The sequence below is a fragment of the Hylobates moloch genome, unplaced genomic scaffold, assembly GCF_009828535.3.
Source record: "Hylobates moloch isolate HMO894 unplaced genomic scaffold, HMol_V3 SCAFFOLD_6, whole genome shotgun sequence".
NCBI lineage: Eukaryota > Metazoa > Chordata > Mammalia > Primates > Hylobatidae > Hylobates > Hylobates moloch.
In genome coordinates, this window is record NW_026652281.1 from 66,973,770 (window position 1) to 67,000,882 (window position 27,113).

The 27,113-nt window shown below is 40.8% G+C and overlaps 1 protein-coding gene across 4 annotated transcripts in view; it reads right to left on the reverse strand.

Annotated features, from left to right (window-relative positions):
• The window catches only part of RASGRF2 (Ras protein specific guanine nucleotide releasing factor 2), a 270,733-nt gene that overhangs the window by 184,252 nt on the left and 59,368 nt on the right, over positions 1-27,113 (reverse strand). For all 4 annotated transcript variants that reach the window (XM_032156933.2, XM_058440755.1, XM_058440754.1 and 1 more), the window contains exon 2: positions 4,795-4,901. In XM_032156933.2, coding sequence (XP_032012824.1) covers positions 4,795-4,901 — 107 coding nt within the window. The remainder of the gene's footprint in view (positions 1-4,794; positions 4,902-27,113) is intronic.

Here is a 27,113-nt window from a genome sequence, read left to right on the forward strand (position 1 = left end):
AAGTCTTAATTGAAAGGTTTAACTGGAAGATAAAGTCTCTCCGCTTGTGAAGTTAGAGACTGACAGGGTGAAAGAAAGGGTTAGGTCAGGCCCTTGCCAAACACCATGTGACCGTGAGCTTTATGGAGTGGAAACATATTCCTTTTTGTCATTCTTTTTTCCTTTTGTGTGCTCTGCGCTTAAAGGATAACCTGAGATCCACCTGCACAAGATACACCCTGAGGGGAGGCAAGAGAATCGAGGTGGGGATTTGAGCAGGTCCAGCTGAAGAAATCGGAAAGCAGGCAAAAGATAGTGGGACAGTCTCAAACACAGGACACACAAGCCATCTGCAGGGTGTGCAAAGCTACACACATTCAACAGTGCTCTGTGCTAGGCTCAACATTCTCAATATCTGTTTTTCCAATCCCTCCACCTTGGTAGAAACCCAAACTCTCCTCTCTCCTCAGGATACACCTTACTTCTCTATCAGCCCCCTGGATACTCATTCTCTCATACCCCACATACCAAGGGATCCATTCAGTATCTCACAGTTGCCTTCCTTTCCCGGCAATAATCATACTCTTCCAATTTCCAGCAGAAATCGCCCAACGCTTCCTGGCCAATGCTTATCATCTTTGCCCCACAAACCTGTCCTCATTCATCATTTCTTCTCCCAGTGAGTGACACCGTCCAAGCTAGGGGCCTGAGAGATGTGTTAGATGCCACCCTAGTCTAATACTGTCCAAATCCAGATAGTCACAAAGTCCCTTGAAGTCTACCCCCTACATCTCTGGAGAACCTTCCTCGTTTCTTCCCAAATGTCATAGTCTAGGTCCTGTGGGTATTAGGCTTAGTCCAGGATGGGAAGACCCTTGGAAGATATACAACTGGATCCACGTTCAGGCCATGACTATCTCCTAACTGCTGATACTTTGCTTAGTCCATGTTCTAGCAGATGAAACATTGAAAAGTTGTCTTTTCAACTAACAAGCCCTAAGGACTCACAATCAACCAGGTCAGTCTTTGATTGTCCTAGTGTCTACAACTAAATCAACCATGATGGACACATATGGACAAGAAAACAAAGAAGAAATATCAGGTTATTTTTTATGTCCAGAGTTCCATACTCAAGTAGCAAACTGCATATAAAATAAGCATAGACTTAACTACTATGAAAATGCTCTGGCCTCAACTCAAGCAGACAAAAACAAGACTGGGTCTCGGTAGCAGCTTCCCCTGAACTGGTGCCATAACATGTGGTAAAATGATATCCTAAATGTGCCCGTGTTCTAGAAATGCAGTATTGGCCAATGGTAAGCAAAATATTAAAATGAGTTTCTTGGACTGGTCAAAGCTTCAAAATGAAAAATGTTAATTCCAAAATGATTTTTTTTTTCTGGGCCAGATCTAAAGGAGAAAACATGCAATGGGACATCCCAGAAAATGACCCTAAAATTCTCTGAAGGCAAAGTGGGGCAAGTAGATTCTGCTCTGAGATATGACGGCCAACAGAACAATGTGATTTTCATAGCACACAAAGACAGCACATCCAGGCTGGTACTGAAAAGCCATCCCAGGAAAACAAAAGTAAATGAGAGAAGGGGTTCTGAGCAGTCTTTGTATCTAAGTGGCATCTACAGGACGATTTGTAGCTCAGAAAAGAACTGCTCATGCTAAACTAATCAAAAGTTTTGCCTTTTTAAAAAAGGATCAATAAAACCATAAATATTCAGTATTTAAAACTTTTATATTAGAAAGGCAGCAGTACTGAATTAATGCCATCAGACCGTCCTTCAAGGGTGAAATGTTTAGTCAACCAACCATAATTAATTAATTGTGTTTTATTACAATGCCAAGCAAAAATGGCCGATCAATTCTTACTCTGAATCAGCTTCATTAACTTTCTGGCTTTGTTCATACATGAACAAAATCAAGGTGAATTTTACAGATCCAAGTTTAAACCAAAAACTCAACTTAATCAAGCTTAGATCAAAAAGTTTTCTTCCCTGATTTAGAAAACAAAAATTTAAGAAATATCTCAATGCAAAACAGAAAATATAAAAACTCAGTATAAAGCAGTCAGATTAAAAGAAATTATCAAAGAACCCAGTCCCACGTCTCAAGTCAAGGGAAAAGCAAACCTAATAGACCAAAAAGTCAAAACATCAAGAAAAAAATTCAATTATTAACCAAATCTTCAAATCCAAAAAGAAGAGAATTTTCACCATTGTATCATCTAAACACTTCAGTGGTTTCCGAAGTCTGTCTCCTGACAAGATCACACATGCCCTGGTTTTGACTGTATGTCAAACAACACCAAATAATTACTGACTCAGTTTCCTGTAGATGACAAAATGCATTCCTGGGACAGAAAAAAAGATTTCTTACTTGGAATCTAATAATCTTTAAAGCAATTTGCATTATTTGTGTTTGGTTCACCAAGATACTTGCTTGGCAACTACAAAGGCATTTGGGCTACTGATGGTGCTTGCTCTCCTGGAATGAAAAAGATAGGAAAACAGGCATGTTTTAAATTATGTATTTTAACTCCTAGGTAGAAAGGAATAGAGATTGTAGAAAGGAAAAGATTGTGTCTGGAAATGACCCAAGGGCTCTACCTTGCCAGCTTGATGCTTCTTTCATCTTTGAAGGCCTGACTTTCTTTCTACAGCAAGTCATTCTGCATTAGTCCTAAGTCTGGATCAAAACCCTCAAACAGAGAGCACCAAGAGCAAGGACGGCAGAACCATGTGCCGGGGTCATGATGACTGGTGGCAAGCTCTCCTGGGGCCCACATGGAGAGCGGCACTTAGTTGCCAGCCCCATGCATCTCAGAGAAAGAAAAGGAACTGAAATATTTTGCAAATAACATCTTCTACTCTCAACCCTAGTCTCACATTAATCTACTTTCGTCTTTGAATGAGGAAAAGAAAAAAAAAGAACAAGAAAAGACTGTAGCGATAAAGAGGATAACGAGGATAACGAAGATAAGAACAATATTGAACACTAGCTAAAGGTTCTGAAGTCCAAACCCAATTCAACTTGGGTTTGAATCCCAGATCTGCAGCTTAACAACTCTGTGTTAGAACTTGGCCAATCTGCCTGTCACAGATTTTTGTTTTCTCATCTGTAAAATGGGAGTAATAATACTCTATTAGCTTATGTGAAGAATAAAAAAAGATAAGTATGTAAAGCACTTGGCACACTGCTTGTCAGAGAAGGTGGTAAATATAAGTAGCTGAAGAGGGTGGGGAGAGTAGAGGGGAGGAGAGGGAAGGGGAGGGGAGACTTTCAGAGAAAGCGTCAAGGGTTCAAAAAACAGCCTGAACTCACTCAGAATAAACACCTCACTTTTTTTTTTTTTTTTTTTTTGAGATGTAGTCTTGTTCTCTCCCCCAGGCTGGAGTGCAGTGGTGCGATCTTCACTCACTGTATCCTCCAACTCCCAGGTTTGAGCAATTCTCCTCCCTCAGCCTCCCAAGTAGCTAGGACTACAGGCACGTGCCACCACGCCTGGCTAATTTTTATATTTTTAGTAGAGACGGGATTTCACCATGTTGGCCAGGCTGGTCTCAAACTCCTGGTCTCAGGTGATCTGCCCACTTCAGCCTCCCAAAGTGCTGGGATTACAGGCATGAGCCACTGCGCCCAGCCTAAATGCCTCATTCTTATAATCAAACTGAAGAAATTTCCTGATCACCTACTACATAATTAGCAACGCGCTTCACTCAGACATGAATGTGCCCCAATCCCTCTCCTCATTCTCAAGGTGTATACAATCCCACTCAGGAAACAGAAAATCTAACACATTAACTATATTAAAAAAGTAATGATACCCAGAACTGCTAAGTCGCCCACGTGCAGTACACAATGCAAGTGCGGCAGCCATTTGAAGAGGGCGCCAGTGAGCGCTGACTTGCAGCGAGATGTCTCAGGGCGGGAGTGGTAGAGGGAGGAACAGACAGATGGAGAAGGGAAGACTCATCAGGTGAAGAAAAAGAAAGCATGCCACAGCTAGAGTGTTGCCCCAAAATACCCGAGAGATGAGCAAGCCAAGAGAGCAGGGAGCAGTGGAGCGACAGCCTGGATTAGGGAGTGGACAGGCAAAAAGCAAGAGCTTGAGAGCCATGGGAAACAAAACTGAACCAGGTTTAGGGATTGAATAGGAAAATAAAAGAGAGGGACCTGCCTTGTATCTCTTTCAGATTTCTAGTTCCCATTTAAGACCCTGTACACACATTTCCACCTTCCTGATGTTTCTTAGGGGGAAGTGAAATCACATGGTTCTATTTCTTTAAATAGAGGATGTCATCACCTTCTTTTGACAACCGAGATGCCCAGAGCAGGGTTTACAAATGTAGGCTAGGCTAGGGCCATATCCCAGCTCTGTGGCTTACTAGCTGTGTGACCTCAGGCAGGAAAACTAACTTTCCAGGCCTCAGTTTCCTTATCTGCAGACAGGGGGGAATTATAATGCCCCTCTTGCCGATTGTTGACAGAAAAAGTGAGTCAATACATTCAATACATTCTGTAATTGAAAAGCACATATAATAGTGCCTGGCACATAGGAAGAAATCCACAAAAGTGACTACTACTACTACTTATTATTATCATTGTATCTATTACCATTAATCTTTAGCTGGAATGTAGCCATGGAAAGCTCAAATAATTATCTCACACATGACTAAGGAACAGGTACCAGGAGAAAACTCATCTTAGAACTGCAAGTTCTTCCAAAACTACCACCAACAGTGATAACTCCAATGCAGGACCCAGACAATCAAGTACCACACAGGAGGACTGAGCTTATACCTGGCTTGGTGAATGGCCTCCATCCACTCTTTACCATCCTGCTCCTCCTCACAGCGCAGCTCCAGTGGCTTCTGACCTTCATGGCCAAAAAGAACAGTAAAGTAATACTGGAAAGGAAAAAAAACACAAAAACTTTAGTTCTATTTTTCAAGCACAAAGCATAACAACACAGTATTTGCCTACAAAGGGTATATATTTACAAAATGCATCAGTGCTTATGCAAATTTTATTTCAAAATGCAACATTTCACGCTTGGTCCAGTTGGCAATGAATCTGCACCTAGAAGATACCACAGACTGCATCTTAACACACCTCAGTAAGGGTCAACCCTTAACACTCCTTTAATGTACCTTTCTATAATGTACAAAAAAGAATATTGCACAAATTCGGCTATGCAGATAAATGAAAGGTAATATGATATTTTCCAAAAGGTTTTCCTTTTTTGTGGTGTGATAAAGCTTCAGGGCTGCAGAAGTCTACATCACTGCACTAGCTAATTTTATTATCTGTTCTATTCTATATCTATTCTCCATTCTGGGAAGCAATATGCCTATAATGACGCAGTCCAATTGCTGCCATTTGCCTCTTCTGCAACCTTAGCAGATGTCATCAATTGCTTACACCCCTATTTTCCCAGAGGTAGCCTTGCAATTCTGTTCAACACAGTATTCCAGAATGCATACTTGACAGGGGAAAGGAAATGTAATTGCCATCCTAGGGGTCAAGATGTGATCAGCATTTCTGTTTGGTAGAGGTGTAACGTAAGTTATCGTTGAATGAAAAGAACTGGGCTCGAGTAGGGAAAAGACTGGCATTTATCAGGGGTAAAATAATTTCTCTCATATCAGCCTTATTCATAATCACCAAAAACTGGAAACAACCTAAATATCCTTTAATCGGTGAGTGAATAAATAAATGCAATACATCCAAACAATGGAATACTACTCAGCAATAAAAAAAAATAATTCTTGATAAAAGCAATAACATGGAGCAAAAGCATCAGGTTGAATAGAAAAGTCAGTCTCAAAAGGTTACATACTATATATGATTCCTGTTGTGTGATATTCTTAAAATAGAGATAGAGAACAGATCAGGGGTTTCCAGAGGTCAGGGGTGGGAGTGTGTGACCATAAACGAATCGCATGAGGGAGCTTAGGCGGTGATAAAATGGTTCTGCATCCTGATTATGGAGGTTACACAAATCCAAGCATGTGTTTACATTCATAGAACTGTGCACCAAAAAAGGGACAATTTTATACTATAAATACGAAGATAAAAATTTGTAAATGGTTTCTCAGGATTCCACAACAGAGATAATCATATAACCAAGATTCAAAGACTCCCAAATTCATGCTAGTTTACTAAACCACTCCATGTTCCAGCAAAGACAGACATGGAATGGGGAACTTTACAACACTCAGAGTCCTCAGATCACAGTTCTAAAACAGAAATTTTTTACAATCAGCTTGGAATAATCTAGGTTAAGATGTGGAGAATTCTCATGTAAAATATGCAGAATATATATGTATATTGAGTTAAGAGTGTGCTTTGAATTAGACAAAGTGACAGATGTCTTGAGTTGAAGATGCATTGCCCTTCAACAATATTCACGAATAACAATACACTCAGTAAATCACGATCAGTCAGTATAATCTCAGATTTTTTTTTTTTTTTTTTTTATGAGACGGAGTCTCACTCTATCTCCCACGTTGGAATGCAGTGGCGTGATCTTGGCTCATTGCAACCTCCGTCTCCCTGGTTCAAGTGATTCTCTTGCCTCAGCCTCCTGAGTAGCTGGGATTACAGGCATGTGCCACCACGCCTGGCTAATTTTTGTATTTTCAGTAGAGACGAAGTTTCACCATGTTGATCAGGCTGGTCTCGAACTTCTAACCTCGTGATCTGCCCACCTCAGCCTCCCAAAGTGCTGGGATTACAGGCGTGAGCCGCTGTGCCTGGCCAATCTCAGACATTTTTAAGTCGTAATTAAACACATGGGCTATCTGAAGATTTGCTCTACCCTATAAAGTTTCAAAATGCTTTAAAACAAGCCACTAGATCCAGAAAAACTCATAGTGCTTCCAGAGTTAATGATCATCTCTACCCCATTTTATTTCCAAGCCCCTTAGGATATGTCCTCTCCAAGTTCCTGACCTCTGTGAACCAAAGTATGGCAAAGCAGTAAACCAAGCTGAGGGAAAATCCCAAACTGGGTGAAACATACGTCAAGCTAAAGTTGGGTGGGCGGGGGGAAGGAATCCTCAGGTGTAGAAACAAAAGTGAGAGGCAAAGCCATAGCAAAAAGCACAGGAACCAAGGTTCTAACATCCAAGAGGGTGGGGGCCTTGGCCCCCATGGTCTTGGCCCTGTCCAGGGCACCAAGTTGGAGCTAAGATCCACACATAACATCAGGACATATGAAGGGTTACCACCTCTGTTTAACAGAGACTAGAAAAACTCTCCCCCATATCTACCATACACCAGGATAATTTCCAAATGCATCAGCAACTGTAATGCTCTATTGTATTGATAATTATTACAACAATATCAAATACTACTTATAATATTACTATCAGTAGTAGGAAGACATTATAAAGTATCATTCCTCTTCTGCTTATTTCCCAACAATTCCATTTCCCTAATTGAGGAATAGTGTCAAGTCACTTAAAAAAATAAATTGAGCATGGTGGCTCACACCTGTAAATCGCACCACTTTTGGAGGCTGAGACAGGAGGATCGCTTGAGCCCAGGAGTTTGAGATCATCCTGGGAAATATAATGAGACCCTGTTTCTACAAAAATAAAAATGAAAACATTGGCTAGGCATGGTGGCATATGCCTGTAGTCCCAGCTACTCGGGAGGCTGAGGTGGAAGGATTGCTTGAGCCCAGGAAGTCAAGGCCGCAGGGTGCAGCGAGCAATAATTGGGCCACTGCAGTCTAGTCTGGGCAACAGAGCAAGACCCTGCCTCAAAACAAACAAACAAAAAAGTTAATGTAAAAAAAATTAAGCCATATGAGTATTTTTTTAAATGAGTGAATGCCACTATACCTCTGAATAGGACAAACTGTCCTAACTAAGACTTGAAATCCAGAAACATTAAGACTAATGATTTGATTACACAAAAATAAAACACTTCTGCATAACAAAACTACTGTAAGCAATGCATAAAGACATGTGACAAACTGGAAAAATATAAGCAATTTGTATAAAAAGGATAATATCATTAATAAATATAATCTTGGTTTTTCTCCTTAGCCTATACATATGGTAAGTTATATTAATGGATTTACTAATATTTACAACCTCTACAGTTGTATTACTTTTATGTACAAAGTTCTATGTAGTTCATAAGTTGAAAGATGCATATCCTCTATATTGTTTTTTCTTCTTTGATTGATGTTTATATTAATGAGAGCCAGTTTAAAATCCAATGTAATGGGGCACTTTACATTTTTTTCCATTTGTTCTGTCAGTTTTTGCTTTATGTGTTTTAATGCATAATATAGATTATTGGGTGTGGACAAGTTTAGCCCTGCTACATTTTCTAATGAATTAAATATTTTATTGACATACTGGCCCTCTTTAGCCCAAATTATACATTTGGCATCATAGTCTAATTTTGTCTTTTGGTTAGTGTTTACTTATTATGTCTCTTCTATCACTTTATTTTTAGCGTTCTCTTTTTATATTTTAGGTATATCCCTTTTAAATCACTTTGACAGTAACTCAATTTTTAAACATATTTTTGAAATAATTTTAAGCTTATCAGAAAGTTGGAAAAATCAAAATACAGTAAAATACTAGGAAGTCTGTTAATATAACTTACCATATGAATAATCTAAGGAGAAAAATTTTATTATCTAATTCTGAGGAAGAGTGAAATCCTGGTAAAAGTAAAACTTTAAAACTCTTAGAAAGTAATATAAGAGAATATCTTTATGATCTTGGGATGGAAAAGTATTTGTTAAACAAGACACAGGGCCAAAGTCATAAAAAAAGATTGAAAATGTTGATTGCATTAAAATTTAAAACTTTTATACAACAAATGATACCCATAAAAGTGGAAAGACAAGCCACAGATTTGAAAAACATACTTGCAACACATTTTACTGATAAAAATTAGTGTCAAGAATATAGGCCGGGCACAGGGGCTCACGCTTGTAATCCCAGCAATTTGAGATGCCAAAGCAGGAGGATTGCTTGAGCCCAGGAGCTTGAGACCAGCCTGGGCAACATGGCAAAGCCCCATCTCTATAGAAAATTTAAAAATTAGCCAGATATGGTGGCATGCACCTGTGGTCTCAGAGCCTGGGAGGCTGAGGCAGGAGGACTGCTTGAGGCCAAGAGTTTGAGACTGCAGTTTGCCATGGTTCCACCACTGCACTTCAGCCTAGGCAACATAGTGAGACCCTGTCTCTAAAAAAAAAAAAAAAAAAAAAGAATATGCAAATATTTACAAATCAATATTTTTTTAAAACTCAATATAAACACAGGCAAAGGATATGAACACACCATACCCAGATGATGAGACAGAAATGATTAATAAATTTTAAAAGACATTTAATTTTACCCATAATCAGGGAAATGAAAATTTGAATAAAAATAAACAACAGTTCACTCCCATTAGATGGACAGAAATTAAAACACCTGACAATACTAAGTGTTGACAAGGAGACAGCACTGGAAAGAATTATATACTATGGCTGCACAAATTGGCACAAGCTCTTTGGAAAGCAATTTGACAAAACCTGGTAAAGCTGACGACGTACATATCCTCTCACCTTAGCAATATCACTCCTCCACATATACCATAAAGAAACAATCACATATTGGTACAAGTAAGTGTATTCACATTTTATAATTACAAAAACACTGGACTCAATCTAAATGTCCACCAACAGGAGAAATGATAAATACTACAAGGCATATCTGTATAGTAATATGTCATAAAGCAATTAAAACAAATAATTAGAGCGAACAAAGAACAGCATAGATGAACTAACTCAATGTTGAGCAAAAAAGCTTCTGACTATATACAGTATGATATCATTTCCATAAGGCTTAAAACTATGCATACCAAGCTATTTATTTTTAGATATGGATATAGTTAGAAAGGTATAAAGAAGTACAAGGAAACACAAACATTAAACTGAAGATAATAGGTTTCTCCAGGGAAGAAAGGATAGCAAGAGGTTTCAAGGAGGGGTACGTGGGATTTCAACTGAATTTTTTTCTTAAAAAAAACCTTTTTATTTTGACATTTTTTTTTTAATCTTCAAAAATGTTCCGAGAGCACAATAAAGACTTCACCTAGGGGCACCTTTTAACATTTTTTGCCTCGTTTATAATCTCTTTCTCTCAATCATTTCACATAAATAATTTTGTATTGATTTTTTTATATCCCAGGTTGAGTGAAAGTACACAAATATTGAACTTTCTTTATATTTGTATCTTAACATTGTGTAATAAATTTAAAACAAATAACTAAAGATCCACACAAACGGACATCATCATGAAATTTCAGAAGAGGACTGACAAAAAGAGGATCCTATAATCTTCCAGAGAGAGACAGAAGATAAAGAAGCCACATAAAAAGGATGTGAAATTAGGATAGCATTGAAGTTGCTGGAAGAAAGCAGAGCAATGCCTTTAATATCATGAGGAAAAAATATATTCAACATAGAATTCTATATTCAACTAAACTACCAATCAAGTATTAGGGCAGAATACATATTTTTTGACAGTTTGAAAAATATTCCTTGTGGAATCCTGACATGGTTTGGCTGTGTCCCCACCCAAATCTCATCTTGAATTGTAGCTCCCATAATTTTCATGTGTTGTGTGGAACTGGTGAGAGATAATTGAATCATGGAGGTGGCTTCTCCCATACTGTTCTCATGATAGTGAATAATTCTCATGAGATCTGATAGTTTTGTAAATGGGAGTTGCCTTGCACAAGCTCTCTCTTTTGTGACTGCTCTGTAAGACATCCCTTTGCTCTTCCTTCATCTTCTGCCATGATTATGAGGCTGCCCCAGCCACATGGAACTGTGAGTCCATTAATCTTCCTTTCTTTGTAGATTACCCAGTCTCAGGTATGTCTTTATTAGCAGCATGAGAACGAACCAATACAAATCCTTTCCTAAGGAAGTCATTGTATACATTCTTTTGCAAATAAAGGGATTAACTAAGAAATAGAAATACAGAGGGCTCAGGAAACTATGGTTCCAACACAGGAATGTAACATAGGAAAATCTCTGAATGACAGCGGTACAGAAGATCCAGAGAGAAATCAGCCAAATTTGGACAAGATGGGAGTCTCTGGAAGGGAAGCCACTAGGGTTAAAAAAAATTTGATAAAATATCTGGAATAGGTATATAATGTCCTTAAGTATTTGGTGAAAAAATTATAGTTAAGAGTGGCACAGATATATTAAAATATTTATCAAAAAATAAGGACATACAAATAGAAAACTAAGCAAATTGGGTGTGGGGAAGTGGCAATTATTAATTCCAGGAAGAAAATATAAACTTATCTGGAAAAGTAAAAGTAAAAATAGTATATTATTTGGCTATGCAGTAAACAATATTTCCAATGATGATGTTAATAACAATTAATTAATTAATAACAATATTTCCATCATAGTGTTAATCAAAATTACTGATTTTACCAAAATTATTGATATAATTATATATACAGAACAGGAGAGTGGGAGGCAGAAGGTAAGAAGATGGCAGGAAGAAAATAGAGCTAAATCTGCAATGACTATAACAATTCAACAGGAAATATTTAAAATTCATAACCCAAGAAAGACCACAATAAGCATATTATTTTAAAAGATGAAGGTAAGTACCAGGAAAAGAAAAAAGGCCAAAATGAAAAACATTTGCCTCTAAATTATCCTTTTCATTTAAGTTTTCAAATTATTTTCTTTATAACATTTGTTGGTACATTTTCTCCATGTTTAATATTATTTGTGCCTTTTTAAAAAAATGGTAATTCTAAAAATGTCTTCTGAGATAAGCAGGACTTCTTGACTATTGCTGTTGTTTTTCTTTTTTTTTTTTTTTTTGAGACGGAGTCTCGCTCTGTCACCCAGGCTGGAGTGCAGTGGCGCAATCTCGGCTCACTGCAAGCTCCACCTCCCTGGTTCAGGCCATTCTCTTGCCTCAGCCTCTCCTAGTAGCTGGGACTACAGGCGCCCGCCACCACGCCCGGCTAATTTTTTTGTATTTTTAGTAGAGACAGGGTTTCACCGTGGTCTTGATCTCCTGATCTCGTGATCCGCCCACCTCGGCCTCCCAAAGTGCTGGGATTACAAGCGTGAGCCACTGCGCCCGGCCTATTGCTGTTGTTTTTCTGTTTTATTAATTTCTTCTCCATATTCCTTTTTACATCTGTTCTGTGGATATTTGTTCTGTGGTTCTTCTTCTAGCTTCTTGAATTCAGTGCTTGAGTTCTCAGCCACAATCTCTTCAAATATTACTAATTTGCCATGCCCCCATTCTCCTTTCTATAACTCCCATAGGATGTATGTTTGAATCTTTCAATCCATTGTCTATATGCCTTAACAACACCTTTACACTTGTATTTTCCATTTCTTTATCTCTCTGTTCACTGTATTGAATTATCTAAGACTTTCTTCTAATTCACCAGTTCTCTATTCAGCTGTATCTACCATAAACTTAGCCAGTCTATTGAGTTATTTTTTTATTTTTATTTTTTAATTATACTTTAAGTTCTAGGGTACATGTGCACAACATGCAGGTTTGCTACATACGTATACACGTGCCATGTTGGTGTGCTGCACCCATTAACTCATCATTTACATTAGGTATATCTCCTAATGTTTTCCCTCCCCCATCTCCCCACCCCACGACAGGCCCCGGAGTGTGATGTTCCCCACCCTATGTCCAAGTGTTCTCATTGTTCAATTCCCACCTATGAATGAGAACATGCGGAGTTTGGTTTTCTGACCTTGTGATAGTTGGCACAGATTCATCCATGTCCCTACAAAGGACATGAACTCATCCTTCTTTATGGCTGCATAGTATTCCATGGTGTTTATGTGCCAGATTTTCTTAATCCAGTCTATCATTGATGGACATTTGGGTTGGTTCCAAGTCTTTGCTATTGTGAGTAGTGCCACAATAAACATACATGTGCATGTGTCTTTATAGCAGCATGATTTGTATTCCTTTGGGTATATACCCAGTAATGGGATGGCTGGGTCAAATGGTATTTCTAGTTCTAGATCCCTGAGGAATCGTCACACTGTCTTCCACAATGGTTGAACTAGTTTACAGTCCCACCAACAGTGTAAAAGTGTTCCTATTTCTCCACATCCTCTCCAGCACCTGTTGTTTCCTGACTTTTTAATGATGGCCATTCTAACTGGTGTGAGGTGGTATCTCATTGTGGTTTTGATTTGCATTTCTCTGATGGCCAGTGATGATGAGCATTTTTCCATGTGTCTGTTGGCTGCATAAATGTCTTCTTTTGAGAAGTGTCTGTTCATATCCTTCACCCACTTGTTGATGGGGTTGTTTGTTTTTTTCTTGTAAATTTGTTTGAGTTCTTGGTAGATTCTGGATATTAGCCCTTTGTCAGATGGGTAGATTGTAAAAATTTTCTCCCATTCTGTAGGTTGCCTGTTCACTCTGATGGTAGTTTCTTTTGCTGTGCAGACGTTCTTGAGTTTAATTAGATCCCATTTGTCAATTGTGGCTTTTGTTGCCATTGCTTTTGGTGTTTTAGACATGAATTCCTTGCCCATGCCTATGTCCTGAATGGTATTGCCTAGGTTTTCTTCTAGGGTTTTTATGGTTTTGGGTCTAACCTTTAAGTCTTTAATCCATCTTGAATTAATTTTTGTATAAGGTGTAAGGAAGGGATCCAGTTTCAGCTTTCTACATATGGCTAGCCAGTTTTCCCAGCACCATTTATTAAATAGGGAATCCATTCCCCATTTCTTGTTTTTGTCATGTTTGTCAAAGATCAGATGGTTGTAGATGTGTGGTATTACTTCTGAGGGCTCTGTTCTGTTCCATTGGTCTATATCTCTGTTTCGGTACCAGTACCATGCTGTTTTGGTTACTGTAGCCTTGTAGTAGTTTAAAGTCAGGTAGTGGGATGCCTCCAGCTTTGTTCTTTTGGCTTAGGATTGACTTGGCAATGCGGGCTCTTTTTTGGTTCCATATGAACTTTAAAGTAGTTTTTTCCAATTCTGTGAAGAAAGTCATTGGTAGCTTGATGGGGATGGCATTGAATTTATAAATTACCTTGGGCAGTATGGCCATTTTCACAATATTGATTCTTCCTATCCATGAGCATGGAATGTTCTTCCATTTGTTTGTATCCTCTTTTATTTCGTTGAGCAGTGGTTTGTAGTTCTCCTTGAAGAGGTCCTTCACATCCCTTGTAAGTTAGATTCCTAGGTATTTTATTCTCTTTGAAGCAATTGTGAATGGGAGTTCACTCATGATTTGGCTCTCTGTTTGCCTGTTATTGGTATATAGGAATGCTTTTGATTTTTGCACATTGATTTTGTATCCTGAGAGTTTGCTGAAGTTGCTTATCAGTTTAAGGAGATTTTGGGCTGGGATGATGGGGTTTTCTAAATATACAATCATGTCATCTGCAAACAGGGACAATTTGACTCCTCTCTTCCTAACTGAATACCCTTTATTTCTTTTTCCCACCTGATTGCCCTAGCCAGAACTTCCAACACTGTGTTGAATAGGAGTGGTGAGAGAGGGCATCTCTGTCTTGTGCCAATTTTCAAAGGGAATGCTTCCAGTTTTTGCCCATTCAGTATGATATTGGCTGTGGGTTTGTCACAAATAGCTCTTATTATTTTGAGATACGTCCCATCAATACCCAGTTTATTGAGAGTTTTTAGCATGAAGTGCTGTTGAATTTTGTCAAAGGCCTTTTCCGCATCTGTTGAGATAATCATGTGGTTTTTTTCTTTGGTTCTGTTTATATGATGGATTACGTTTATTGATTTGCATATGTTGAATCAGCCTTGCATCCCAGGGATGAAGCCAACTTGATTGTGGTGGATAAGCTTTTTGATGTGCTGCTGGATTCGGTTTGCCAGTATTTTATTGAGGATTTTTGCAGCGATGTTCATCGGGGATATTGGTGTAAAATTCTCTTTTTTTTGTTGTGTCTCTGCCAGGCTTGGGTAACAGGATGATGCTGGCTTCATAAAATGAGTTAGGGGGATTCCCTCTTTTTCTATTGATTGGAATAGTTTCAGAAGGAATGGTACCAGCTCCTCCTTGTACCTATGGTAGAATTCGGCTGTGAATCCGTTTGGTCCTGGACTTTTTTTGGTCAGTAGGCTATTAATTATTGCCTCAATTTCAGAGCCTGTTATTGGTCTATTCAGGGATTCCACTTCTTCCTGGTTTAGTCTTGGGAGGGTGTATGTGTCCAGGAATTTATCCATTTCTTCTAGATTTTCTAGTTTATTTGTGTAGAGGTGTTTATAGTATTCTCTCGTGGTAGTTTGTATTTCTGTGGGATCGGTGGTGATATCCCCTTTATCATTTTTTATTGTGTCTATTTGATTCTTCTCTCTTTTCTTCTTTATTAGTCTTGCTAGCAGTCTATCAATTTTGTTGATCTTTTCAGAAAACCAGCTCCTGGATTCATTGCTTTTTTGAAGGGTTTTTTGTGTCTCTATCTTCTTCAGTTCTGCTCTGATCTTAGTTATTTCTTGCCTTCTGCTAGCTTTTGAATGTGTTTGCTCTTGCTTCTCTAGTTCTTTTAATTGTGATGTTAGGGTGTCAATTTTAGATCTTTCCTGCTTTCTCTTGTGGGCATTTAGTGCTATAAATTTCCCTCTACACACTGCTTTAAGTGTGTCCCAGAGATTCTGGTATGTTGTGTCTTTGTTCTCATTGGTTTCAAAGAACATCTTTATTTCTGCCTTCATTTTATTATGTACCCAGTAGTCATTCAGGAGCAGGTTGTTCAGTTTCCATGTAGTTGAGCGGTTTTGAGTGAATTTCTTAATCCTGAGTTCTTGTTTGAGTGCACTGTGGTCTCAGAGACAGTTTGTTATAATTTCTGTTCTTTTACATTTGCTGAGGAGTGTTTTACTTCCAATTATGTGGTCAGTTTTGGAATACGTGTTATGTGGTGCTGAGAAGAATGCATATTCTGTTGATTTGGGGTGGAAAGTTCTGTAGATGTCTATTAGGTCCGCTTGGTGCAGAGCTGAATTCAATTCCTGGATATCCTTGTTAACTTTCTGTCTCGTTGATCTGTCTAATGTTGACCTTGGGGTGTTAATGTCTCCCATTATTATTGTGTGGGAGTCTAAGTCTCTTTGTAGGTCTCTAAGGACTTAATTTATGAATCTGGGTGCTCCTGGATTGGGCGCATATATATTTAGGATCATTAGCTCTTCTTGTTGAATTGATCCCTTTACCGTTATGTAATGGCCTTGTCTCTTTTGATCTTTGTTTGTTTAAAGTCTGTTTTATCAGAGACTAGGATTGCAACCCCTGCTTTTTTTTGTTTTCCATTTGCTTGGTAGATCTTCCTTCATCCCTTTATTTTGAGTCTATCTGTGTCTCTGCACATGAGATGGGTCTCCTGAATACAGCACGCTGATGGGTCTTGACTCTTTCTCCAATTTGCCAGTCTGTGTCTTTTAATTGGAACATTTAGCCCGTTTACATTTAAGGTTAATATTGTTATGTGTGAATTTGCTCCTGTCATTACAATGATAGCTGGTTATTTTGCTCGTTAGTTGATGCGGTTTCTTCCTAGCATCGATGGTCTTTACAATTTGGCATGTTTTTGCAGTGTCTGGTACTGGTTGTTCCTTTCCATGTTTAGTGCTTCCTTCAGGAGCTCTTGTAGGGCAGGCCTCTTGGTGACAAAATCTCTCAGCATTTGCTTGTCTGCAAAGGATTTTATTTCTCCTTCACTTATGAAGCTTAGTTTGGCTGGATATGAGATTCTGGGATGAAAATTCTTTTAAGAATGTTGAATATTGGCCCCCACTCTCCTCGGGCTTGTAGAATTTCTGCCGAGAGATCTGCTGTTAGTCTGATGGGCTTCCCTTTGTGGGTGACCTGTCCTTTCTTTCTGGCTGCCCTTAATATTTTTTCCTTCATTTCAATTTTGGTGAATCTGACAATTATGTGTCTTGAAGTTGCTCTTCTCAAGGAGTATCTTTGTCGCATTCTCTCTGTTTCCTGAATTTGAATGTTGGCCTGCCTTGCTAGGTTAGGGAAGTTCTCCTGGATAATATTCTGAAGAGTGCTTTCCAATTTGGTTTCATTCTCCCCATCACTTTCACATACACCAATCAGACATAGATTTTGTTTCACATAGTCCCATATTTCTTGGAGGCTTGTTCATTTCTTTTTACTCTGTTCTCTCTAAACTTCTCTTCTCACTTCATTTCATTCATTTGATCTTCAATCACTGATACCCTTTCTTCCACTTGATCGAATTGGCTACTGAAGCTTGTGCATGTGTCACGTAGTTCTCATGACATGGTTTTCAGTTCCATCAGGTCATTTAAGGTCTTCTCTACACTGTTTATTCTAGTTAGCCATTCGTCTAATCTTTTTTCAAGGTTTTTAGCTTCTTTGCGTTGGGTCTAAACATCCTTCTTTAGCTCGGAGAAGTTTTTTATTACTGATCTTCTGAAGCCTTCTTCTCTCAACTCATCAAATCATTCTCTGTCCAGCTTTGTTCCATTGCTGGCAAGAAGCTGCGTTCCTTTGGAGGAGAAGAAGTGCTCTGATTTTTATAATTTTCAGCTTTTCTGCTGTGGTTTCTCCCCATCTTTGTGGTTTTATCTACCTTTGGTCTTTGATGATGGTGACGTACAGATGGGGTTTTGGTGTGGATGTCCTTTCTGTTTGTTCGTTTTCCTTCTAACAGTCAGGACCCTCAGCTGCAGGTATGTTGGAGTTTGCTGGAGGTCCACTCCAGACCCTGTTTGCCTGTGTATCACCAGAGGAGGCTGCAGAACAGCAAATATTGCAGAACAGCAAATGTTGCTGCCTGATCCTTCCTGTGGAAGCTTCATCTCAGAGGGGCACCCGGCTGTATGAGGGTCAGTTGGCCCCTACTGGGAGGTGTCTCCCAGTTAGGCTACTCGGGGATCAGGGACCCACTTGAGGAGGCAGTCTGTCCATCTCAGATCTCAAACTCTGTGCTGGGAGAACCACTACTCTCTTCAAAGCTGTCAGACAGGGATGTTTAAGTTGCAGAAGTTTCTGCTGCCTTTTGTTCAGCTATGCCCTGCCCCCAGAGGTGGAGTCTACAGAGGCAGGCAGGCCTCCTTGAGCTGTGGTGGGCTCCACCCAGTTTGACCTTCCCAGCTACTTAGTTTACCTACTCAAGCCTCAGCAATGGCAGACACCCCTCCCCCAGCCTCACTGCTGCCTTGCAGTCCAATCTCAGACTGCTGTGCTAGCAGTGAGCGAGGCTCCATGGGCATGGGACCCTCTGAGCCAGGCGTGGGATATAATCTCCTGGTGTGCTGTTTGCTAAGACTATTGGAAAAGCGCAGTATTAGGGTGGGAGTGTCCCGATTTTCCAGGTACCATCTGTCAGGGCTTCCCTTGGCTAGGAAAGGGAATTCCCCGACCCCTTGCACTTCCCAGGTGAGGTGATGCCCTGCCCTGCTTCTGCTCACGCTCCATGGGCTGCACCCACTGTCTGACAAGCCCCAGTGAGATGAAGCCAGTACCTCAGTTGGAAATGCAGAAATCACCTGTCTTCTGCGTCACTCATGCTGAGAGCTGTAGACTGGAGCTGTTCCCATTCGGCCATCTTGGAACCTCCCAAATTATTTTTATTTTAATAGCAAATTTTTTATTTTCATGGCTTCTGGTAGAATCATTTTCATATCTACCTGTCCTTGATTCATAGCTGTTTTTGTTTTATAATTTCTTGTCCTTTTCATGGATGCTATTTCCATATCTTTATGAGTCCCAAATGTACTTTTTAAATTATATCTCATCTTGAGGGGCCAGATCGATATACGGAATTGGAGGGAAATCTTCCCACTCTAGACGAGCCTGAAAACTGAGATTCTAAAACACCAGATTACCAGAAAGACATCAGAAATGCAAACAATTAGGAAATACATTTTTTCTCAGTGAAATGCAAATTTAAATTTATGATTTGCATTTAAATGCAAATTTAAATTTATGATTTGCATTTTAAATACAAATTAAAATTTATGATTTGCATTTCATTGAGAAAAATGTATTTCCTAATTGTTTGCATTTCTGATGTCTTTCTGGTAATCTGGTGTTTTAGAATCCCGGTGTTCAGGCTCATCTAGAGTGGGAAGATTTCCCTCCAATTACGTATATCTATCTGGCCCCTCAAGAATCTCAGACCAGAACCAGCTCTTTGATTGGCAGATCAAATTCCAACTCCCCACCCTCACTCCATGGTGATGTTGCAGATATTGCTGATATAGTCATTGAGCCTCTCCACACAGGTATATCTCTTTATAATTTTCTCTGATTTCTCAACCACTACAGATAAGCTGCCACATGCATGTTGCTCCAGGACGACCCCAACATAGTTCTCAGTTCAAGTTCTCTGAACGTGACTGTGATCCCAAGCCATTCGTAGAATGCTTCTCAGTGATTCTGCCCCATAGTGTCAAACTCGCAGCTGACTCTGCCTGCTGCAGAGTTTACAGACCTGGAGCTTCAGGTTTTGCATAGCAGAAATGTTTTTACTACACTTTTAGACTGACAAGATTTTTATTTTTTCTCCTATTTTTATGAATAGCTATGGCATTTTAATTTTTCAAAGCATATTTCATCCTTCACTAATGTTTTGAGCAAGGGCAGATGGGAGTTATAAGGATGTGATATTTTAATGTAGAAACACCGGGCAATCTCTTAACTGTAACTACCAAAACAAATGGCTTAAATGCTTCTTCAAAGAACTCGTGAAAGAGACAAAACACAGGTAAGTGGTTGCCAGGAGCAAGGGGAATGGGCGGCACAGAGTGACTGCTAATGGGTGAGGAGTTTCTTTATCACTATTTTTTAATTGACAGACATTCTAGAACAGTATTTGGTTTACAGAAAAGCTGAACAGAAAGTACAGGAAGCTCCCATATCTCTGTCCCCCACACACAGTTTTCCCTATTATTAACATTTTACATATATGTGACATGTTTGTTACAGTTGATGAACAAATATTGATACATAATTATTAACTAAAGCCCATAGTTTATTAGGGTTCTATGGGTTTTGACAAATGTACAAAGTCATGCATCCACCATTACTGTGTTTTCTTTTTTGAATGATGAAAACATTCTGGAAATAAATGGTGGTGATGGTTTCACAAGCTGGCTAATATACCAAAAACCACTGGCTTGTACACTTTAAAATGGTGAATTTTATGGGATGTGATTTATATCTCAACTTTTAAAAATAGGGAAAAAATAAGCAGCAGGAAACTGGGGGAAAAACACCTATGTGCAAATTCTTGGATTTACTCAATTCCACTCATTCTTATCTACTCACAAAATCTTTCCCCAAAATGTTTCAGCTTCAACAAGCTGGTTGACTTTGACCTGGCCTTTATTAAATAATTGTTTATTGGGCTCCTGCAACTACTGATAAAACATTGTATTAGGCCTTCGAATTATAAAAAACTTAATTTAACCTGCCCTCTGCCTCCAAAAAGTTGCCTGCTTTTTTTTTCAGGCCTTAAAAATACATACGCAGCTTTTTCAAATCATTTCATTAGTCATACTTTTTAAGTAATTTACCTGGATTTCCTGCTTAGATTAGCTACATTAATGAAGTTGACTGGAATTGCAGCCTCATCCAACAGTTACTTTACCATTTGCCAAGCATTCTTTCTCCCATTCACCATTCTGCCTTCTATCTACTTATTTCTTTCCTGTTTGTATGTGCATTGGGAGTGTTGAGAGTGCAGTGAATGCATTGGTGTCATGGGTTCCAGGATGTGTGCCAAGAGTTCCAGTGTGGGTACATATATAAATCCCAGCCAGGACTGAGGGGAGCATCTCTTATGCAAATGTTTGGATGAAGAGGCAAAAAGGCTCCTTGGGGGACACATTGCAGAGTCTTGGCCCTAGGGAGACCACTGGGGGAGCTTAAGTAGAGAAGATAGAAAGAAAGTCTCCTTCACTGGCCAGGAGAAAGAACAGAGGCCTGAGAGAAAGAAAAAAAAAGAGAAGGAGAGACAGAAAGGAAGAATAGAAAAAAAGGAAGATGAGAGGAAGAAGAAAGGAAGGAAAAAGGAAGGAAGGGAGGAAGAGAGGGAGGGAGGGAGGAAGGGAGGAAGAGAGGGTGGGAGGAAGGAATGGAGAAAGGGAGGGAAAGAGAGGAAGGAACGGAGGAAGGGAGAAAGGAAGGAAGAGAGAGGGGAAGGGAAGGATGGAAGCAAGGATGGACAGAAGGGAGGGAGGGAAGAGGGAAGGAAGGAGGGAGGAAGGGCTGTGTGGGGAGGGAGGGAGTTTGTTTAATCGTGCAAAAAAATAAAACATACAAACAGGTTACCAAATAGGTAAACTAGCTTGGCAGGGGGGGAAATATCACCATTTCTAACTAATCTGAGGTAGCAAAAGACTTTGGAGATCCTTTCCCTCCAGTGGCCCCCAACTACGGTGACAAGAGCAGTCCATATTTTGTATCTAAGAATCATACTATATATAACGGGCAATGTAGCCAAAGGTAATCAAACATTAAAATGGCACTTTGTGTTTCAGTTTCAGCTGCTGCCTCCGGACAACAAACAGAAACCAATGGCCACGTGTCAAGGTGAGCTACTCAACCACCACGTTGGACTTGGAAAGGAGGTGGCTAAAAACGGTTTTGACTTTCACTCACTCAAGGCCATAAAAGGGTTAGATTTGAAATGGCCAAACTCTTGGAGATCATAGATTTCTTCATGGAGAACTGTGTGTGCTAGGTCCCCCACATCCACCACCTGTGCCCCAACACACACACCCTGGGGAAGAGGGAAGGGTGTTCTCTTGGCCTCAAGCTAGTGAGAGGGGCTCCAAGGAGCTTGCTAAGGGTCATTCCTGTGTCCTCCCAAGTTGATGCCTGGCTTTTGCAAGAATCTGAAAGGCTAATGTCTGGGAGCATGTGGGAAGTAATACTCCCACCAACAGCAAGCAGAAAGGGAGTGTTTCCTTTGGGCCAGAAGTTGGCCACACCTGAGAAAGCCAGGCTGGGCTTGTCTTACAGCCGGCTGCAAGGACAGCGAAGAGGGCAGCTTGCAGGGCAAGAAGCTGCAGCACAGAGAGGCTGCAGGAATCCTACCCAGTGCCAAGGAAATGGGATGGGGGATCATAGGAGACTGGGCAGAGGAGATGCATGTCCTGCTTCTTGAAAGGGGCGCATCCCCAAAGACTGAGCTTTTAAACTCAGACCACACACAGAGGAAACCCATGCTGGATGGGTCCCAACTTGGAGAAGTCAGAGCAGCCCAGGAAGCTGGTGAGGAGACCCAGCAGCCAGCATCGGCCTTCCCTGCAGCAAGTTCCAGCCAGGGATGGGATGGGAGAAGCTTTCACTTTAAATTCGTCTGCCTGAGGCTGGACATATTAATCACCAAACTGAGACTGTCTGGAAGGAAAATGTGACCAGAGAACTTTTTATTGTATTAGAGTGAACAGAAAATACACTGGGCCTGCCCAAGACTTCATCCTGGAGCATGAAAAGAACCAGCCCCACAGAGTTGCTCTGAAAAAGAAAACCAAAAACCAAAACAGAGTTCTTCCAGTTGTCCCACCTCCCCCTACCACAGTCCTGCTTATTCCGTATGACAGTTATGTAGTCATTTTCTTCAAATGAAGTAAAAACCCTCAGGTCAATAATCATATGAGGCCAGGCATTGTGGCTCATGCCTGTAATCCCAGCACATTGGGAGGCCGAGGTGGGTGGATCACCTGAGGTCAGGAGTTCAAGACCAGCCTGGCCAACATAGTGAAACCCCATCTCTACTAAAAATACAAAAATTAGCCTGGCATGGTGGTGGGTGCCTGTAATCCCAGCTACTCGGGAGGCTGAGGCAGGAGAATTGCTTGAACCTGGGGGACGGAGGTTGCAGTGAGCCGAGATCACGCCGCTGCATTCCAGCCTGGGCAACAAAAGCAAACTCCCGTCTCAAAAAAAAAAAATTATGTGAATACCTCTAGTCCTGGAGAGGGAAATTTTCAGCACAATTTTACCAAAAAGGAAAAATTAGCTAAGAGACCTCTCAGGTTACCTGTGCATGTCATCAGTGACTGAGGACTCTGGGCCATGCCTATGAGATAATCCACCACACTTCCCAGACAGTCATGAGCCCCATAAATGACAGCTGTCTTTAGTTCTTAAGTCTCAAGTTCAGGCAGAGGACTGAATGCTATAAACTGGGGGAAAATAACCCTTATGAAAAGACAACTGGGAATGGGAAGTATTGAGGTTAACATTATATTCAATAAATCTCCACTTAAATTTGAGAGGAAAAGAGTCAAAACTCAATAAAATAACAAATCAGTGGCTTAAAGGGCAATCTTATAACTGACGGCATTTCAGTAACTGCTGGCTGCCATCCAAACCCAAATGCCCAGTCTGGGGAGAAGAAACACTTAATGAACCAGCCTGATGTATCCAAAGGCTGCAGCCTGCACCTTAACAGCAGCTGCTGCTTGGGAACCCAATTAAAAGCAGCCTTTAAAAGACAGCAAGGTGATTACATTCGTAGAGTACATCCAAAGGTTAAAGCGTGTCTCAGGCATAACAATGATGGAAAGAGTTACAAGAAGTACATGTTATACTTTTAGGAGTTAAACAAATTCAGCTAAATCACAAAAAATCAAACAGTAACTCTGCATGTGCCTGCAAATCATTATTTGTAGCCGCTCATCAAAAAGTCTTGTATGTCTAGTCTCACTCTGATAAGAACTCAGTGCATCACAGATCTGTCTCAGACCTGGGGCTTCACAGGTCCCCTAGAGGATGGAAAATAGCAGCAGACACTCTGGATGGTATTCTGTGACCTTTTACCTGTCCTGCTGCAGGAACTGGAGCAGACATTACCAAGTACTGGGTCATCACAAAGTGAAAGAAAGAATTAAAACAGAGTGATGACCTTGTTTGTGTCTTTAAATTCAATATCTACAATGACAATGAGTTCCTCTTCTTTTGTCTCCTTGGATATTCCATCAGTTTCCAAATCTATTTCTCCAGGCAGATTCTCTCCCAGGCACCAGCGCTATATTTCTACACTAAACAGCATTCGTATTACATCCAAAATGGAATGTACTTGTTACCTTCCTTCCCTCCCTCCAACCCTCTACCCTCCGCACTCACAACTATTCCTTCTCTTGTCTTTTCTCTCAAGAAAAGTGCATCTGGACGCAACAGTTGCTCCACCTAGGAACCTCAAAGTTATCTCCAATTTCTACTCCCTTATCAGCCCTTGCCCATTTGGTTTCACCAGTGCCCCCTCCAAGGACTCTTTCTGGAATTTATTAGCCCTCACCTAGAACTAGACCCACTGACGCACCCCTTTATCACTGGGATAGCAGATGTCACAGCTGTGAAACACTTTCCAATCTATGCTGCTTTGTCTGATAGCGGGTCTCTTTCTCTCCTCGTATCGCAGCTGCCATTACAGCCCAAAGGTCGAAGCTAGTGCCCTCCTCTCCCAGGCAGGAGGACAGCATGAACTAGGGGAAGTCCCAGTGAGTTGGGAGCACAAGGAGGAGTGTGGCAAGAAGGAGAGGTCCGAGGTACATGAAGAAAACAGAGGGAGGCAGGGACACACGTGGTACAGCTTCTCCCCACTTGGATAAATTCCTAGAGAAGGGTGAGGAGCTTAAAGCATTGATGACAAAGCTGATGGCAAAGAGCTTCAGTGCCACTTCCCTCGGGGGCCCTGGAGGACATCCTCTCACACAATGTTCTTTTGCCCCACCCCAAGCCTCATGACAATACGGGTGGTGGCCCTAGAGGTGGGGCCACATCCTGGAAATCAGTAAGATTGGTGTCCCCGCAGTTAGGTAAAGAAAGGGTCTGTCCAGAGCCTCCCTGAGCATCTCCGTGGGATGGACACTCCCAACTATCCTGTGGATGACTGCAGAGGGAAGCGCACTATCAGAACTCCAGCAAGAGAGACCGGGGAGAGAATTCACTGCTTTGGGCAGAATCATAGTCAGTCACTGACCTGTGCACTGGTGCACTTCAACCCACTCTCCTGCGGCTACTGCGGGAGAGTCACGTAGCATGCTGACCATCTGCTACCACTCCCCCATCGTTCCTATACATTGAATCTCTGATGATCCAATCATAAGATATTTTTGCTCAAGAATCGCTTAAGGTGTTTTTCAGATTCTGAATTCCAGTGGAATGGCTGACACCAACCGGTCTGAAGACCCCCACCAAGGAACTGACTCAGCACAAGAATGCAATTTTTTCACCTCCCTATCCCATGACTTCTCTCACTTCTTGACCAAGCAGTGATCCTCATACTTCAGCCCTGTCCAGATCCTTTAAAAACCCTATCCCCAAACCTTTCAGGGAGGTGAATTTGGGGTTTCTTCCCATCTCCTCATTGGCCACCCTACGATTATTAAACTCCTTCTCTGCTATATCCCAGTGCCCGGTACACTGACTCACTGTGCATTGGGCAAATGAACGGATTGTGGTTATAGAATCACATGTTACAGCAGCCACACACTTCAGCAACAGATATCAACAAAATGGCCAAGGCTGAGCACAGCAATGCCAGCTCCCAGTCAGCACCAGCAAGATCCCTGCCTCACCCTCTGACAGACACACACACACACACACACACACACACACACACGCTCGCACAATCTCAAGAACATGTGAGCCCTCTTTTACTATGGCACCATTTTAGTGAGGCACAGGAGGACAGGTGAATTACTAAAAGGGGCCTTTTATATTATTAGAGTTTACTATTTCAACATCTAGCTGAGTTGATTACTCTCCACTAAATGCAGGTTCATTTTTCTCTACTTATTCCGTGGGGAGGAGGTCTTAAGGAGAAATTTAGAAAAATATTTTATTTGTATATCTAAGCATAGTGGGGATAAATCTGTGACCCTCCTCCAATTTTCTCAAATCCTCCCATCCCAAACAAGGCAGCCAGGGTTTTCTTTCTAAAAGATAAATCTGAGCTGTCAGATCTGCTTACAAACTTTTGCTGGTATTCTCAAATTCTAATAGCAAATCTTACATAGGCTGCAAGCACCCTTCACAAACTGGCCCCATTCTCTATGTTTTCATTTCTGCCAGTTTCTTCCAATGCACACCATACTCCAGCCCCATCAACATATCACTCCCCAAAGAAGCCAAGCTCTCTCCTCAGCGTGTGCTGTGACAGTGTAATCTGTGGCGCGTTCACGCCTGTATGTGAATCCTGATGCCTCCAGGTGGTAACTCAAGTTATGAGACCTGCAGCAAGTTACTTCATCTTTTGGAGCCTGAGTTTCCTCATGGGCAAAATGAGGACAATGGTATGTACCTCGTAGGACTGAGTGCAGCTGACATCCAGTGCCTGGCACCCAGTAGGCACTTAACAAATGCCAATTCCCTTCTCTATTAGTGTATCTCTTTGTCTTGACATATTTGTATTTTTCCTTCATCCCTGGACCATTCCACACCTACAGATTCTTGCTGGACTTTCTGACTCATGTCACTGAAATGTAACACCAGGCCTCCAAGAGAATCCTCCCCTGGAGCCTTCTGGCAAAAAGGAGTCCCTCTCTCCGCTGCACCTTCTTTTCCCACACCGGCTGAGAGCTGTCCACTAATGTGTCTGTCTTCCTAGCCAGCCCTGTCCTGTGGTACCCTCAATCCTAGCACTTTGCCAGGCACACAGAAAGCCCTTAATAATATTTGGGTGAATAAATGATCATCAATAAGGAAACATGAGATGCAATGAACCTAATAAATGTGCTTCACGCAGTCATACACGATGATGACTACACAGTCACATGCAGGTAGTCATCCAGAGAAGGGATTTATACACAGATTTCTAAAAGATTACAGGTAAATTACTCTAAGAAAAAAAAAGACCCCTTCAGCCTCCCAATATATCTTTTTATCATAAGCCATGGAAAACCAGAACATTACAATGATCTCACAAACCCTTAGTAGAAAAGTAAGAACAGACACTGTAGGTTGGCAGGTTCACGAAAGACTCTTCCTCTTACCTACAAAGACCATAACATGCCAGAAAGACAACAAAATGAATACCTCTAGGAAATGTAAAGGTTCTGGGTCTTATTGGTATCAATTGTAGCTTTGTGTGAA